A 16556-nucleotide genomic window follows, 5' to 3' on the forward strand; every position below is an offset into this window, starting at 1 on the left:
GCACTTAGTGCTATGAATTTTCATTTAGCACTGCTTTCATAGTGTCCCATAGGTTTGGGTATGTTGTGCCTTCATTTTCATTAAATTCTAGGAAGTCTTTAATTTCTTTCTTTATTTCTTCCTTGACACAGGGGTAGTTAAATAGAGTACTGTATAAATTCCATGTTTGTGGGCTTTCTGAAATTAGTGTTGCTGTTGAATTCTAATTTTAAACGATGGTGATCCAATAAGATACAGAGGGTTACTCATTTTTTTGTATCTTTTGAGGTTTGCTTTGTGACTGAGTATGTGATCAATTTTAGAGAAGACTCCATGAGGTGCTGAGAAGAAGATATATTCTTTAGTTTTTGGGTAGAATGTTCAATAGATGTCTGTTAAGTCCATTTGAGTCATGATGGCTGTTAGTTCTCTTAATTCTCTGTTACGTTTCTATCTGGCAGAACTGTCCATTGTGGAGACTGAGGTGTTGAAGTCTCATACTATTAGTGATGTATGATTGATGACCCTAGTTAAGACCCTAAGAAATAGAGAAGAGCGTGTGTGAACTTGCCTTGCCCTGTAGTCAGACTGATGAATATCTTAAATATCCCCATAGAACCTTCATCCACCAACTGAAGGAAAGACAGGCAGAGACCTACATCTTAGCACTGGACTGAGCTCCCAAACTCCAGTTGAAGAGTAGGAGGAATGGCACTGGGCCTCTTTAGCTCCAGGGGCAGGGGCTTCTCTGTTCCACACTTCCCTGCCCACTCCCACCCCCCCAAGCCTGCCCTATTGTCTGTGAGGTCCTTGGCCCAGGAACAGGAACAGGTCCTGCTCCTTCACTGTGGCTACCCACTCTGAGGAGTGAGTGCACACCCGCCCGGCCAGAGGGGCATGCACAGCACCTCAAACTCCTGCTGAAGGGGCATCTTGGCTCTGCACAACTCTCCCCTCCCCCTCGAGTTCGCCCTTTTGTCTGATAGGTCCTTTGATCTCCAAGAGATCTGTCCCTGTGCTGAGGACAAACTTTTAGACTGGCAACCTGGGGACAGTTCCTACACCTGCACTGAGGAAATCCACCCAGAATCAGTCACAGCAAAAGTTGGACCAAAACACTAAGACTCTCCTGGCTGCATTTGCAGGAAGAGATGGACAGGTGCCAATGCAAGAATTCCTCCAACAATCTGAAAGGCAATATGACATCACCAGAATCCAAGGATCACAAAGCAAGAAGAATTGAAGAATTGAACATCCTACTCCAGACAAAATAGAAGAAATCAACTTTAAATGGAACTATATGAAAATGATACAGAAACTTAAAAAAAGGTGAAAAACTGTCGTAAAGAAATAGAGATAACAAACAAAAAGGTAGAACAAATGAATAAATCTATCAAAGAACCCCAAGAAAAACAAGAAAACCAAGAAGTAGCAATCAAACAGGTAAGGGAAACAGTTCAAGACTTGAAAAATGAAATGGAGATAATGAAGAAAACACAAACTGAGAGAAGGTTGGATGTGGAAAATTCGAGTAAATGAACAGGAACTGCAGAGACAAGTAGAATACAAGAGATAGAAAAAAGAATCTCAAACAATGAAGATACTATAGAGGAAATGAACTCACTGATTAAAGAATAAAACAAATCGAAAAATTCTTAGCACAAAACATCCAGGAAATCTGGAACACTGTGAAAAGACCAACCTAAGAATAATAGTGGTAAAAGAAAGAGAAGATTTACAGCTCAAAGGCCCAGAAAATATATTCATCAAAATTATAGAAGAAAATATCCCCAACCTAAAGAAAGATATTCCTGTGAAGCTACAAAAAGCATACAGAACACCAAATAGACTGGACCAAAAAAAAATCCACTCACCATATAATAATCAAAACACAAAACATACAGAATAAACAACAAATATTAAGAGCTGCAAAGGAAAAAGGGCAAGTAACATATAAAGGGAAACCTATCAGAAGTACACATGACTTCTCAATGGAAACCATGTAAACCAGAAGGTCTTGGATAGATGTGCTGCAGAAATTAAGAGACCATGGATGCAAGCCCAGACTACTATACCTAACAAAGCTTTCATTCACCATCGATGGGGAAAACAAGATATTCCAGGACAAAAACAGATTTAAACAATACATAGCCACAAACCCAGCAATACAGAAAACATTAGAAGGAAAATCACAAACCAAGGAAGCCAACAACACCCATAACAACACAAGCATCTGACAACCCTCCATCAGTACAACTCAAAGAAGGGAAACACACAAACACTACCACCAGGATCACGAGTTATAGGCTCAAAGTCCTTTAGTTATGGCTAGAATCCACTTATAAGTGAGTACATACCATATTCCTCTTTTTGGGTCTGGGTTACCTCATTCAGTAAAGCATATTCTATTTCCATCCATTTCCATGCAAAATTCAAGATGTCATTGATTTTTACCCCTGAGTAAAACTCTAATGTGTTTATGTCCCACACCTTCTTTAACCATTCTTCTATTGAGGGGCACCTAGGTTGTTTCCAGGTTCTGGCTATTACAAATAGTGCTGCTATGAACATAGTTGAACAAATGCTTTTGTAGTATAATAGGGCATCTCTTGGTTATATTCCCAAGAGTGGAATTACTGGGTCCTGAGATAGGTTTACTCCCAGTTTCCTGAGAAACCGCCACACTGATTTCCACAGTGGCTGCACAAGTTTGCATTCCCACCAACAATGGATGAGTGTTTCCCTTACTTCACATCCTCTCCAGCATAGGCTATCATTGGTGTTTTTGATTTTAGCTATTCTGCCAGGTGTAAGATGGTATCTCCAAGTTGTTTTGATTTGCTTTTCCCTGATCACTAAGGAGGTTGAGCATGAGCTTAAGTGTCTTTTGGTCATTCTAATTTCTTCTGTTGAGAATTCTCTGTTCAGTTCAGTACCCCATTTTTTAATTTGGTTAATTAGAGTTTTAGTGTCTAGTTTAAAACTGTGCAGCTTTTTTTTGCCTCCAGGTAGGAGCCACACTCGGCACTTTAACTCTGAGAATGAGCTTTTTATCTCAATCACAGCATCATCTGTCAAGTAGACCACTGTGAAGCCTGGAAACATCTCTGTGTATGGCGGTGGGAATCTTCCATGCTCTCCAGCTTGTGCACGCCTAGTAAACCTGATCCCCCTGCTTCCTAGGTGCAGGTGGGGAATGGTGAGTCATTGGCATGGTCTCAGATTACTTTCTTCCCGATCCCAAATAGGCATACAAACATACAGGCCCAGAAATGCTCTGTAGTCAGAGATTGTACTGGCAACAGGGCCCAGGCAGCCGTGTTTTAAAATGGTGTAGCTTTTTCTCTGCTGCTGTTGTTGAATCAGGAAATCTCTCTATAGCATGCCCTAGCAAAGAGCAAAAAGCTGTGTTAAATTCTGTATTTGTGTCTAGAATTCCTTTTTAAGCCCTCTTAGGTTTTACATGGAGTTAGTAACCATGTTGGAGCACTACTTGTAAAATGAGCAAGCGGGTCGCTTTCTGCTGCCCGGCTCATGGCTAGCTTTACCTGAAATAATTACATGGAAACTGTATTCATTTAAATACTGCCTGGTCCATTAGTTCCAGCCTCTTATTGGCTAACTCTCACATCTTGACTAATCCTTTTCTAATAATCTGTATGCCACCACGAGGTTGTGACTTACTGGCATGAGTTTAGCCAGTGTTCGTCTCAGGAAAGGGAATCATGGCTTCTACCTGACTCTACTTATTTCTCCCAGCATTCTGTTCATTCTACTCTGCCTAACTAAGCTGCTGTCCTATCAAAAAGCCAAGGCAGTTTCTTTATTAACCAATGAAAGTAACATATAGACAGATGACCCTCCTACACCACTCATCCTTATAGAAGACTAATTCTCTTTCTCTCAACAGTTATTAATTGGCTATGGCTAATTAATATGTCTATTGGTGATGTCAGTGTTCAGATCTTGTTTAGGTCACCATATTGTTACTCTTTCATGTATATGGCTTCCCAAGCATTTCTAGGAGACACCATCTCATAGCAGACTTCCTAGTCCTCTGTCTCTTACGATATTACTGTCTTCTCTTTCTCAATCTTCCTTGAAATTTAGAAGTGGGGATTATGCTATAGATTCAGGTCTTCATCTTTCATAGACTCAGCCTTGCCCAATGCCATATAGGATTAGTGGGGGAAACAGCAGCTCATCCCAGGCCTCCTCAATAGGTAATACTCAGAGCTCTGCCCTCTAACTAGTGGCAAGGTCAGATCCTCCAGTAAACCCATAGGGCGGGCTAGGAGATGGACAATCAGGAATTCCATGCTGTCCTTATTGCCCTTAAAGTAAACCCTGCTGTTGATTTTATACCAAAAAAAACCCACAAAGTATTTCCACCTGTATTGTTAATTTCCAATCCTTCCATGAGACTCTTGTCACTGTCATGCACCCAGCACTTGTAAGTTTGTAAGTTTCTTTACACTCTCTCTGTTATCCTCATGACAAGTCCCTGAGTAACCAAGCTGTTCTAGTCCTCATGTTGGGACTGAAGCCATGGCTCAGTTGTAGTATGAGGGACTGGCTTGTTGGGGTTTCTGTCCCACCCAGTACCCCACAGCTGGCAAACCCCAAAGAAAAATCACACACAAGACTCCATAAGATTATAAAGCTGGTTGGCCCATTAGGTCAGGCTACTTATTAGCTCTTATAACTTATGTTACCTCATTATCCTTATCTACGTTAGCTACACGGCTCGGTACCTTTCTCAGCTGGGCAGGTTACATCCTGCCTCTTCGGTGGTCTGCGCAGGAATGGCAGAGGGAGCTTCCTGTTTCCCAGAATATTTCTGTTCTCATCGCCCCACCTCTACTTCCTGTCTGGTTGACTCTCCTATACTTCCTGCCTGGCCAATCAGCATTTTATTAAAATACATGATTGACAGAATACAGACAATTCTCCCACACCATTTCCCTCTTTTTTTTTAAACAAAGGAAAATACCCATAGTCCATTTGTTGGGAATGTGGGTGTAGTATTTCAGGCTACTTTCTGTTGGTTGGGGGTGCTGATAATCTTATGGGGAATTAAAGAAAATTATCATCAAGTCCTGACTGGAGTATCCTGTGAGTCTTGATCACCGCAGGCAGCAATCCTGAATCAGTTCTGGATGTAGAACTCTGTATCCAGGCCATCTGTTCCTACTGGATATTTCTCAGGTGGTCTTCCTTGATTGAACCTAATTTTTCTTAATTCAGAATGAATCCACAGTCTCTTATTTTCTGTGGAAACAAAAGCAAAATCTCTTCTCCAAAGTAACATACTTTTTAACTTTAATTTTGAAGCCAAGGTATTTTCAAAATACCTATCTTGGGTTGGTTCAGCAGCATTTAAAAAGCAAAAGTCTTTTAGCAGCTGTTGCTCCTTCCTCAGCATTCAAACAATTCAAAGAGAGCATAATAGCATACAGTATTAAGATTCTATGTGTATTTTCCATCTTTATTTGGCTTTATTTTAACTTCTATTTCTTTTATTTTTACTTTTTGAGACAGGTTCTCTGTATATCTTTGCCCTGGAATAACTCTGTAGACCAGGCTGTCCTTGAATTCACAGAGATCCCACTGTCTCTGCCTCCCCAGTGTTGGGATTAAAGGCATGTGCTACCACACCTTGAACTCACAGAGATCTGTCTGTCTCTGCCTACCAGGCATTGAAATTAAGAGCATGTACTATCACACCTTAATGTCACAGAGGTCAATCTACCTCTGCCCCTTGAAGTCTCAGAGGTCAATCTACCTCTGCCTCCCAGGCATTGGGATTAAAGGTGTGTACTACCACACCCAACTACTCTCTTTCTTTCTTTTTAACTTTAAGAACTTTAACTTTTAGCCTGATATATTTTTAACACACTGTAAACCATTAAGAGGCTTTCTTTGTCTTCGAATCTTTCTTTACTGTATATTTCTCTTTTTCTGACCACATGAGCCTTTAATTTACTATGCAATATGGAAAACTGTGGCTTTGACAGATGGATCCAGCCCATTCCTTAGCTTTCCAGCCTCATGGCAGAAGTACCACTGGAGTCATGTTTATTGCCTCAACTCTGTGCCATTTCAAGTTCCCTCCCAGCAAGCAAGCTGTAGCATTCTGCTCACAGACCACATTCAAATCCTCCATAGTCGGACTGCCTGACTGAAAGAGACAGAGTTTGCCCTGGCAGGATGGCCCAGAAAGCCAGTATTTTAATACAATGCAGCTTTTCTCCTGCTATGGCTGAAAAGTGAAAAGCATGCGTTCAGCTTTTCATCAACACCGTTTAAGTGTTTCGTGGAAGGACCTCTTAAAGAGCTGAAGGGTTTTGCAGCTAAAGCTGAATCAGGAAGCCTCTCTTAGATGAGAGCGCTTGCTTGCCTCTAGCAAGCAGAGCAGACCTGAGAAATTGCTGCCACCAAGAAAACATGATTTACTCTATTCTTTCCCAAGCTTTCTCAAGCTTTCTGTGAATTCAGTTATCCATGTGGGTGCCATCTGTAGCATGAGGGCAGGCTTACACCACTCAGTGGTTACGAGCACTGGATTCTCTTGAAGATGGACTTGGGTTCAATTCCCAATACCCACAAGGTGGCTCACAATGGTCTGTAACTCCAATGTAAGAATTTTTGTTACATTCTAGCTAACACAGGTATCAGGCATGTATTTAGTTCACAAATAAACATTCAGCCAAAACACCCATACACATAAATGTTTTCCTTAAATATCTAATTCCCTTGTTGCAGAAGTGGGGATCTACAGCAAAAGAACTTACTCAAGGTGACTCTCTCTCTCTCTCTCTCTCTGTGTGTGTGTGTATGTGTGTGTGTATGTTTGTGTATAAAAGTCAAAAGATTCCACAATATTATATCAACCCTGAGACTTCATAACAAATGCAATGTGTCAAGCACATATTACAACTTACTTCAAGTCAAATCTACAAAAAAAGAGGGTAGCAAAAGGAAACATGCAAGTTTTTCACATGAGAATCTGCACACACACACACACACACACACACACACACACACACACAGAGAGAGAGAGAGAGAGAGAGAGAGAGAGAGAGAGAGAGAGAGAGAGAGAAATCCTAGGCAAAATAATAGCAAAGCAAATCCAGTAACAGTGGTCCAAAGATGATACTCTGTGATAAGCTGTACTCAACCCAAACTCAAGAATGCTTAGCACAGAAAACAGTACAGATATCAGTTGTCATATTCACATTGAAAGATAATGTTACAGGCTGACAAGATAGCTCAAGGGTAAAGTCACCTGTCTCCAACTCTCACCATCTGTCCAGTATCCATCAGATGGAATGAGGGAATTGATTCGCTTAAGCTGTCATCTGGTTTCCACAGCCCACACACATACACATTCACATATACATAAGGAAGAATGAAATAAATATGTTTGTAAAGAATTAAGGGAGCTGAAGAGATGGCTCAGCATGCAGAGATCTTGCTGGTTATACAGATGACCTGAATTTTAAACTCAGCACCTATGTTACGTGGCTCATAGTTACTATAATGCCAGTTTAATACTGCTCTCTCTCTCTCTCTCTCTCTCTCTCTCTCTCTCTGCCACACACACACACACACACACACACACACACAGACACTCATGAACAATCATGCACACTCACACAATGCACTCATGCATGAATGCACACACAGAAAACACAACACACACTCACATAGTACACACAACACCCTATCTCTCTCACAAGTACAACACTAGTCATGGTTCATTGAAAAATAAGGATAAAGTCATATCTTCCCAGCAGTTCTGTAAATAAATATAATAGCAAACTACTATGTGTGTATACAAACAATTAAACTGTTATCTCCTCAACCAAAGAAACTATCCTCAAATATAAAGAAAACATTCTTTTTTTCATTTTCTTGAGAGTTTTATAATGAGTATTGTATTTACATCAATTCCATTGTACTCTCTCCTCCCTCTGACTCCTCCCATTAACTCTCCCCTCTCAACTTCATGACTCCATCTTGCTAAGATTACCTAGTGATGTTCATGTGTACATTAATTTAGGGATGATCACTTTCAGGTGTGTCAACACACAGCCCACAAACTACAAACATTCAACGGCAACTCTGAATTCATCTCCACTATCATAAACTTTAAACTTATAAATTTTATAAGTTTGGGGTTTGGGAAAAATATAATTTCCTGTAGCTCAATTTTTGATCATAAGTCATGGATTTTGTAGGCGACAATGTTGTCAAACAATCAAAAAGCTGGACTCAAATGCACTGCTTGATACTTTCACAATTAACACATCCATCTTGTTTCTATGGATCTCTCCCACCCAGAAACTTTTCAAAGCTGACCCATCATTTTAACAGAAAGTCTCTCAGTTGACTTTTCTGTCAAAGCTTGTCAGTATTTCACAAGTCCATCATGTCATGTTATGCCAGAATAATCAGGAGGCAAAGTTTGAAAATCACTGATGAAAATAAATATTTGCTCTACCTCCCTATTCTGCTTGAACTCAACTAATATCAAGGTAGCCAGGGACAGGGGAAATGAGTGTATCCAGAAGGTCATTTACCCAGGATGAACTGGGTTCATGAGCTAAAAATCTAGATCATTAATTAAGACAAGGTATCTCTTGGTAATTAACAAATAAATAATCAGCCATAGAAAGTCAGTAAATACCAATCACTTGTTATATTTTCTTTAAACTATGTTTCTTTTTATTGGAGAATCATTCCATGGTGCATGTTGAGGTCAGAAAACAATGTTGAGGAGTTGTTTATTGATGTTTGCCAAGTGATCCCCAGGGACAGATCAAGTCCCTAAGTTTGACAGCAATTATCTTTACCACTGAGACATATCACCACCCCTACACTTATTAATACAGCAAAATTATGTAATAACATAACTGTCCCAGGTAGTTGTCTTAATTAGGGTTTCTCTACTGACCCAACCCTTATCAGAAAAGTGTCTTCTTGTAGTAGACTGTAATTAACAAGAAAACCTACAACTTGTAACATGAAGTGAGGAAGAGGCTTTGAAATGCTAGGCTCTGCTCAGGATGTCTATGTCACACCTCTTCCCTCAAGGCACAGGGATCCATATGGAATAGAAGGCAGAAAGAGTCTAAGAGCCAGAGGTAGTGAATGACTTCAAGGAAACAGCATTTTCAGACATAGCATGGCAGCTACACATATGAACTCTCAGATACTGTGGCCCAATTCACAAAAAGTGCAAAAGCTCAAACCAGACAAAATCTTAGTGCAAAGAAGCCGAGAGTCCTACACATAGCCAAGCAGATATTGTCAACTGGTAGTTCCTGAGAGAAGGAAGGCCAGTTTTCTTCAATGAGGTGACAGTGGGTTAGTCAACTACAGTCCAGGACAGGCCTCACACTCAAGAATTTTTATCTAGCATGTACTGGACTCCAAAGTATGTTTTGTTTAGTTTTGTTTTGAAATAGTAGGAGACAATATAAAGCTGGGTAGGAAGGGAGATGGCAAAAGATCTGAGAGGAGTTAGAGGAAAGGGATTATTATGACCAAAATACATTGTAAGCTCAAAAAGCATATAAAATGTGTTTAAATTGGATTTTTTGGTCTTTAAGAGAATTTTAAACTTTAATAGCATTATCATTTATACAAAGATCATATATGAAGATATTAAAGGCATTTATTTTACTTAGTAATATAATGGACTTGGGAAATATTTAACAAGCATTAATATTTATTATAAGGCTAGCAATGACTATTGTCAACATGCCAAATTTTCATAGGGCCTTTTATTGCTTTTACTGAGAAAGGATGATGAGGGGTTTTGTAAACAGTCTCTCTTATGCCACAAGTGTTTGATCTACTCTTCTACCAGAGTTTTGATGACAATATCCTTTCTAATGACTGTGGTTATTTTGATTGACAATTATCAAGAAGGTGGAGAATCAACTACTTGTTTTTTTTAAGATTGGAGAGCTTAGGTTTATGAATCTCATTAATCACAGTCTCAGAAATCCATAAAAAGGTCAGCTTTGTAGACCAGGGTTCTTAGTTAAGTGTTTATGTTTTTTATACAAAAGCATTTTCCAAGTGGCCACATGGTCTTAATAATTAGAAATTTAACTGCTCTGGATAATGTTGCTTGGCACAGAGGGGCTATAACTTGAATACACTATTGCCTGACTGCCAGTTATAAAGTTTTTTCCATATCTTTTTTAATTGGGTTTTTAACAGAGATGTTAATTTATATTTTCCGTGTAACATTGGTGTGTTATTTCAGTGTAACATTAGGAGCCAGAATATATGATAGCAATTTTACAACTAGAGGTGTTACAATAGTTCACATTTTAATTAAAATTTATTGATCAAATTACAGAGACCTGATTACTCTCCAAAGAACTCAAAAGAAATTGATGGAGATGATCTGATGTAGATGGAGATGGTCTCAGGAAGACTAGAGAAGATGAATTTCTTATTCTCTCTGCTGACTTAGCTAATTTCTTTACATTAGATTGCACTGTGTATTGACAATGAGAAAGCTCAGTGGATTCACTGAATCCTTAACCATACACCAATTCCAGTTGATTAACCTTAATCTTGATCTGGGTTTTATTCATAAAGTAACTTAAAGATTCCAATGTTCTTAGACACCACCTGAAGAGGAACACTGCAGACTCCTTGAGGGAAAGTCACGCTCCAGTTATCACATCTCGTGGTACAACCTTTAGAACAATGGGTTTTTCTGGCTGAAGAAGTGGTTTTCTGTATAATTTCAAGGGAATCTGCAACAGTGGAAATAATATTAAAAATCAATGAGTAAGCCAACAACAACCTGTAAAGAAAAGTGAAAAACATTCAGGATGGTGATGCTTTGCAGGTACCTCTAAGCTACATTTGAGGCCATATGCTTGGACTTCCTTATCCTCTAAGCTGTATCCATTAGATGGTGAAAGCATGCTTGCAAATATGCATAAGGCAATACATTTATTGAGACACTACTGTATACAGGGTCTGAGATGAAGTCATATCAGTTTATATTATTTCTGTTCTATGCTACTTTGGGGTAAAACTGTTGAATATCAATTTTGTTTTTGTTTTTCCTGACAGGTTCTCACTTTGTAGCTGTGACTGTCCTGCAACTCACTATGTAGACTAGGCTTGCCTTAACTCACAAAGATCTAACTGCTTTTGCCTCCTGAGTGCTGGAACTAAATGCAATCATCACTAAGTCCAGTCAGTAGAACATATTTGAGCCTGATTCTTAGTTACTATGTCATATTGTTTTTCTTAAGTCCTGAAAAGTTATTTTGGTTATTTTGGTTTGTATCCTGAGAAGATACATTTCACCTCTATGAACAGTCGTCACACATGTCACTAGCACAGTTGAGTCAATTCTGGACACATCTTTAGGAGGACAGATATTTGCTTGCCTTTTGGCATCTTTTTGTAGCTTTCAAAGATGGGATGAATGAAAAATTCTGAGTCCTACAGTGTTTTCAGTGATGGTTTAGCATCATGCTATTCAGTGATGGGGGGAATGGCAGAGTAATCTTTTGGTCACAGGAGAAGGGAGGGGGAACAAAGTTGTCATGGAGATAGAGAGGTGTGAAATTTAAGATGACTGGAGCTTACCAGAGCATCTGCCATTGACAGGTGTGCCATTGGCTCTGAAAACTTGAACCTTGCTTTGTCCATTTTAATCTCTGTACATGTCTATGGCTTAAATGCTTTAGTGAGAAAGTAGTAAAAGAAGTGGGGTTGTGAGTTGATAAATATACATGACTGCCTTGAACCAGAAATTACAGAATAAATATTACTATCCCTCTATTCATCCAATAAAACTATTTGCCAAAGAGAAGCCACATTCTAAATACACAAGTACCATAAATTTCAGCCATCTCTTTGCATGAAACAGGAACAAGTTGTTTAGAAAATGTAAATGCTTTCTCTAAATGTTCCATCTCATTTTTTAAAAAATTTTAAGTAGTATACATGTGTTTTCTATGGAGGCATAAAAAAGAGATATAGATAAAATATATACACAAGTGTGATCTGTCATTTTTAATTAGTTTTAATTTTTGTGAAATAATATTATAATTGTAGGTTCAATTCGAAACATTTACCAAAGGCTTTCAATGCACAAATTCTCCACAAAGGACCACTGGAGTTTGTTGAAGAAATGATATGAGGTGATATAGAAAAGATATGGGATATCCTTTAATACTGAGAAAACAAACACAACCAGACTGGCGGATTTAATGACAAAGTATTAGAACAGGTAATAAATACAGCCTGCAGAAGACAAAAGCAGAGTAACAAGGTCATAAACCAAAGAGGAAGATTCATTTGGGGAATGAACAAGAATTTGAAGTATGAGAACACAGTATGTAGGGGATAAAGGCTATACTATTTATGGAAACATAACAACTACTTGTTTCCTGAAGCAGAGGTCCTGAGGAGTGAGGCAAAACCATAAAGATGCCCTATAAGGTTAGAGTTCATCATAACCAGCAGCTTTGCAAATATTTATTTATTTTTATTGCATGTATAGGAGTGTTTTACATAGTGTGTATATATGTGCAGTCTCAATGGAAGTCAGAGAAGATCATAAGAGGCCTTGGAAATGCAGTTATAAATGATTGTTAGGCACCATGTGGGTGCTTAGAATTAAACTCAGATCCTTTATAAGAGAAACTTATGCTCTAAAACACTAAGCCATCTCTTGAGCCCTAGCAATTGTGTTTTAAAATAATGACTCCCAACATGGCATCACATGGGAAGTCAGAGACGAGCTTTTAAAGCTAAAAAATATTTTAGGATTTCAGAAATAACCAGGAAGCATGAGTTTCCATTTTTGCTTTTGATATGGGGTGTCATGTAGCTTCTGCTGGCTTCAAATTCACTACACAGCCAAGGATTACTTAAATTTATGGTCATATTTCCTCTACTTCCTGAGTACAGGGACTGCAAGTATGTTTCACCATAGCTACTGCCACAGTTCTTGGGATGGGAATCAGGGTTTTGTGCATGTGAGGTAAGCACTTTTCTATTTGAGAAACATCTCAGATATCATATATTGTTGACAGGACTCTCAGAGGAGGGCTTCTGAGAGTTCTGAAAGAAGAGTTCACCACCCAACAAACATGAAAACCTAATCACTGAACCTCTTCAGGGCACATGACATACCCAATCTCCAATATACATGATTGGAAAATCAAATAGAATGCACATAATCCTGTCATACTGCCTGCACTAACTCTTCATAATGCTACAGTTGTACTCTATACTTACAAAGAACCAATGGCCCTTTAACTCTCCACAAACAACTCATTAGGCCATAAAATGAATTAGCAAACCTCTAAGAATCAGATTAGTTTTTATATACAGAAGCTTCAATTGAAAAATATCTCCCATACAAAATTATTTACAGAGATAGGGTTTTTCCCTCACCTGTGTTTCCTTACAAGACTGGAACGAGAAGTTCTGCAGGATTTTAGTGAGAGCAAGTTTCATGTTCATCAGAGCAAATCTCATGCCAATGCAGTTTCTGGGTCCATTCCCAAAAGGCATGTATACATAAGGATTGATGCTGCTTTTGTTCTCCTTGCTGAACCTGGAGACACACAGTAATGACAAGTTAGCAAACAATAAAAGTGTAAGAACTACATACATGAAGTTGCCTCTACACATCTAACCAGTAACATATAGGTAGTTTGGGAAAGGTTCATTGAACTTCTGCTTCCAGGTATTTAGTTCCGAGAACTGTACACTAAAAGTACTTTCTGTCCCCTTGTCCTATAAGACTTTCCATATGATAGATGAGACAAATGCTGTTTGAGAGAAAAAGCAACCTATGTGTCCAGTAATACAATAGTGGTGTTATGGGATAGCCGTAACGAACTATTATCTTATTGCATTGGACTTCCCATTTATAGAGGGAGTTAATGCCTAGTACTGTAAATCTGATAAAACTCCAAAGGCTAGTGAGGACCTAGGCTCTAGGGAGAATCTACTACTGTTATTTCACTAAGTGTACATGGTATCAATCTGCTCTCTATATATTTATGTTTATACGCACAAATTAGTGCTGCTCTTAGTCTTGGTCAGAGATGCTCCTGAGGGCAGTGGAAACCAGTTAACACAGAGACTCGTAACTGGTCAAATTTCTGAGAATGAGTGATTATGTAGCACTCAGCGCTTAATGGAATATCTATATTATCCCCTCGAGGGCGCAAGGAATGCCTCAGAAGAGGAGCAGAATGATGTAAGAGCCAGGGAATGTAAAGGATGCTGTGAAACACTATATTCTGGACCTGACACCGCCATTGTCCTCATGAACTCCATGCACCTCTGGTTGTCTGCACAAGGCTGGACCATGTTGATACATTCCATCATGGATGGGGGGAAGAGTTCCTGAAGTGCCATTTCCCTAAAGAGCTACTGACAACTAATGGTTCCTGGGGTAATTGGAATACTTTCTTCAGTTGTGCAGCTACTGGTGACTTGTCCATTTGCCAATAAATCACTCCTATACCTACATTTACAAAGCAACCCTAATTAAATCCATGAGTTACACGAAAAGAGAAAGACATGAAAAAGGAAGGAAGACTTGATGGGGACATGTAGGGATTCAAGAAGTGTATCAGATAGAAGAGACAGGACAATGTGATGTGAAAATGACCAAAATATATTACACATACATGCAATTGTCAAAGAATAAAGAATTATTTATTTTTTAATTCAATTGTCAAAGAAAGGCAGAGGGATTTAACTCTGAAATCCAAAAGTTTCCTCATGATAATGCTGGGTTGCATCTCTGAAAAGCACATGTCAGTTAGACTGAAGGAAAGTGGGTTCCTGCCTCACAGTTCAGTTGATCATTTGTTACTTGAGTAAAGATGAGAAAAATATTCTGTATTTAAATTCTCATCTTTTCTTATTGTGTCTCTTTCCCTCTCCTCTTTTTTCTTCCCTTTCTCTGTCATTCTCCTCAGAGAATACAAGAGGATATAAAAATCACATTTAGACCATCTTCCCATAAAAGACACCATAGCATATATAGCACAAGATATTTCAGAGTAGATACCCACTCATGGGATTCTAGTACCTTTCAGGGTGGAATTCCTTGGGGTCTGGCCAGTACTGTGGGTCACGGTGAAGAACATAAAGTGGTATCATCACTGCGGAGTCTTTGGGAATAAACACACCATCAATTTCCACATCTTGTTTACAGATTCTCTCAAGTCTGTTAGAAATTGGGTATAATCTAAGGGTTTCATTCAGCACCATGTCAAGGTACTCCATCTCCATCACTTTATCGTAACTGGGAGGTGCCTGGGAAAAAGAAAAAGGAAAAGAAAAGAATTTTAGATTAACTTTAAATTGGTCTGCATGGAATTTATGAGTTCTCATTAGCTCCAAAGTTAGACTCAGTATAGCAAAGGTCCTAGGTACTTACAACACTTTTAAAAGGGTTTTTAAATTGTTTTAATTTAGTATAGGTGTTTTGCCTACATATGTTTTTTTAAATTTTTTAATTTTTATTGAGCCCTAAATTTTTCTCTGCTCCCCTCCCCACCCTACTCCTCAACCCTCTCCCAAGGTCCCCATGCTTCAAATTTACTCGGGAGATCTTGTCTTTTTCTACTACCCACATAGATTAGATCTATGTATGTCTCTCCTAGGGTCCTCATTGTTGTCTAGGCTTTCTGGGATTGTGATTTGTGGGATGGTTCTCTTTGATTTATGTTTAAAAGCCACTTATGAGTGAGTACATGTGATAATTGTCTTTCTGTGTCTGGGCTACCTCACTCAAAATGATGTTTTCTAGCTCCATCAATTTGCCTGCAAAATTCAAGATATCATTATTTTTTCTGCTGTGTGATACTCCATTGTACAAATGTACCACATTTTTCTTATACATTCTTCAGCTGAGGAGAATTTAGGTTGTTTCCCGATTCTGGCTATGACAATGCTGCTATGAACATAGCTGAGCACATGTCCTTGTGGCATGGCTTAACATCTTTTGGATATATACCCAACAGTAGTATTACTGTATCTTGAGGAAGGTTGTTTTCTAATTTTCTAATAAATCACCACACTGACATCCAAAGGGGCTGTACCAGCTTTCATTCCCCCCAGCAATGTAGGAGTGTTCCCTTTACTCCACAACCTCTCCAGTATAAGTTGTCATCAGCCTACATATGTTTTTGTGCACCACATGAGTGCAGTGCCCACAGAAGTCAGAAGAGGGCATCATATCCTTTCTGACTGGTATGACAGATATTTGAGGGCTACCATATCTGGTACTGGGAATCAAACCTGAATTGAACTTCTAAAAAACAGCCAGTGCTCTTGACCATTGAGCCATCTATCCAGTCTCTTCCAGAGTGGTTAGAGTAACTATCACTTGGGCCTTAAAGTGTCTCAATTAGTAAGCTGGCTAGTATGCAAGCCTAAGTTTAGATACACATCATTCATAAAGACAGATATAGTAGCTCACATCTATAATTCTAGCAGAGGGGTGGGACAGAGACAGGGCATGTCTGTTGATCATTGGCCAGACTTCATAGCCA

General features: G+C 39.0%; 1 protein-coding gene across 5 annotated transcripts in view; it reads right to left on the reverse strand.

Moving 5' to 3' along the window:
* Positions 1-16556, reverse strand: part of LOC125399842 (cytochrome P450 3A11-like) — a 64861-nt gene that overhangs the window by 20755 nt on the left and 27550 nt on the right. For 3 of the 5 annotated variants that reach the window (XM_085685302.2, XM_048433440.3, XM_085685303.2), the window contains 3 exons: positions 15089-15315; positions 13432-13594; positions 11595-11708 (listed from right to left, as the gene is read on the reverse strand). In XM_085685302.2, the coding sequence (XP_085541428.2) occupies positions 11610-11708; positions 13432-13594; positions 15089-15315 (489 nt within the window). In that variant the 3' untranslated portion in view covers positions 11595-11609. Of the gene's footprint in view, positions 1-10307; positions 10764-11594; positions 11709-13431; positions 13595-15088; positions 15316-16556 lie in introns of those variants that run through there. The other 2 variants (XM_048433441.3, XM_087902489.1) reach the window with 2 other exon arrangements.

The sequence above is a fragment of the Myodes glareolus genome, chromosome 2 (genome assembly GCF_982192425.1).
Source record: "Myodes glareolus chromosome 2, mMyoGla1.1, whole genome shotgun sequence".
In the NCBI taxonomy this organism is placed as follows: domain Eukaryota; kingdom Metazoa; phylum Chordata; class Mammalia; order Rodentia; family Cricetidae; genus Myodes; species Myodes glareolus.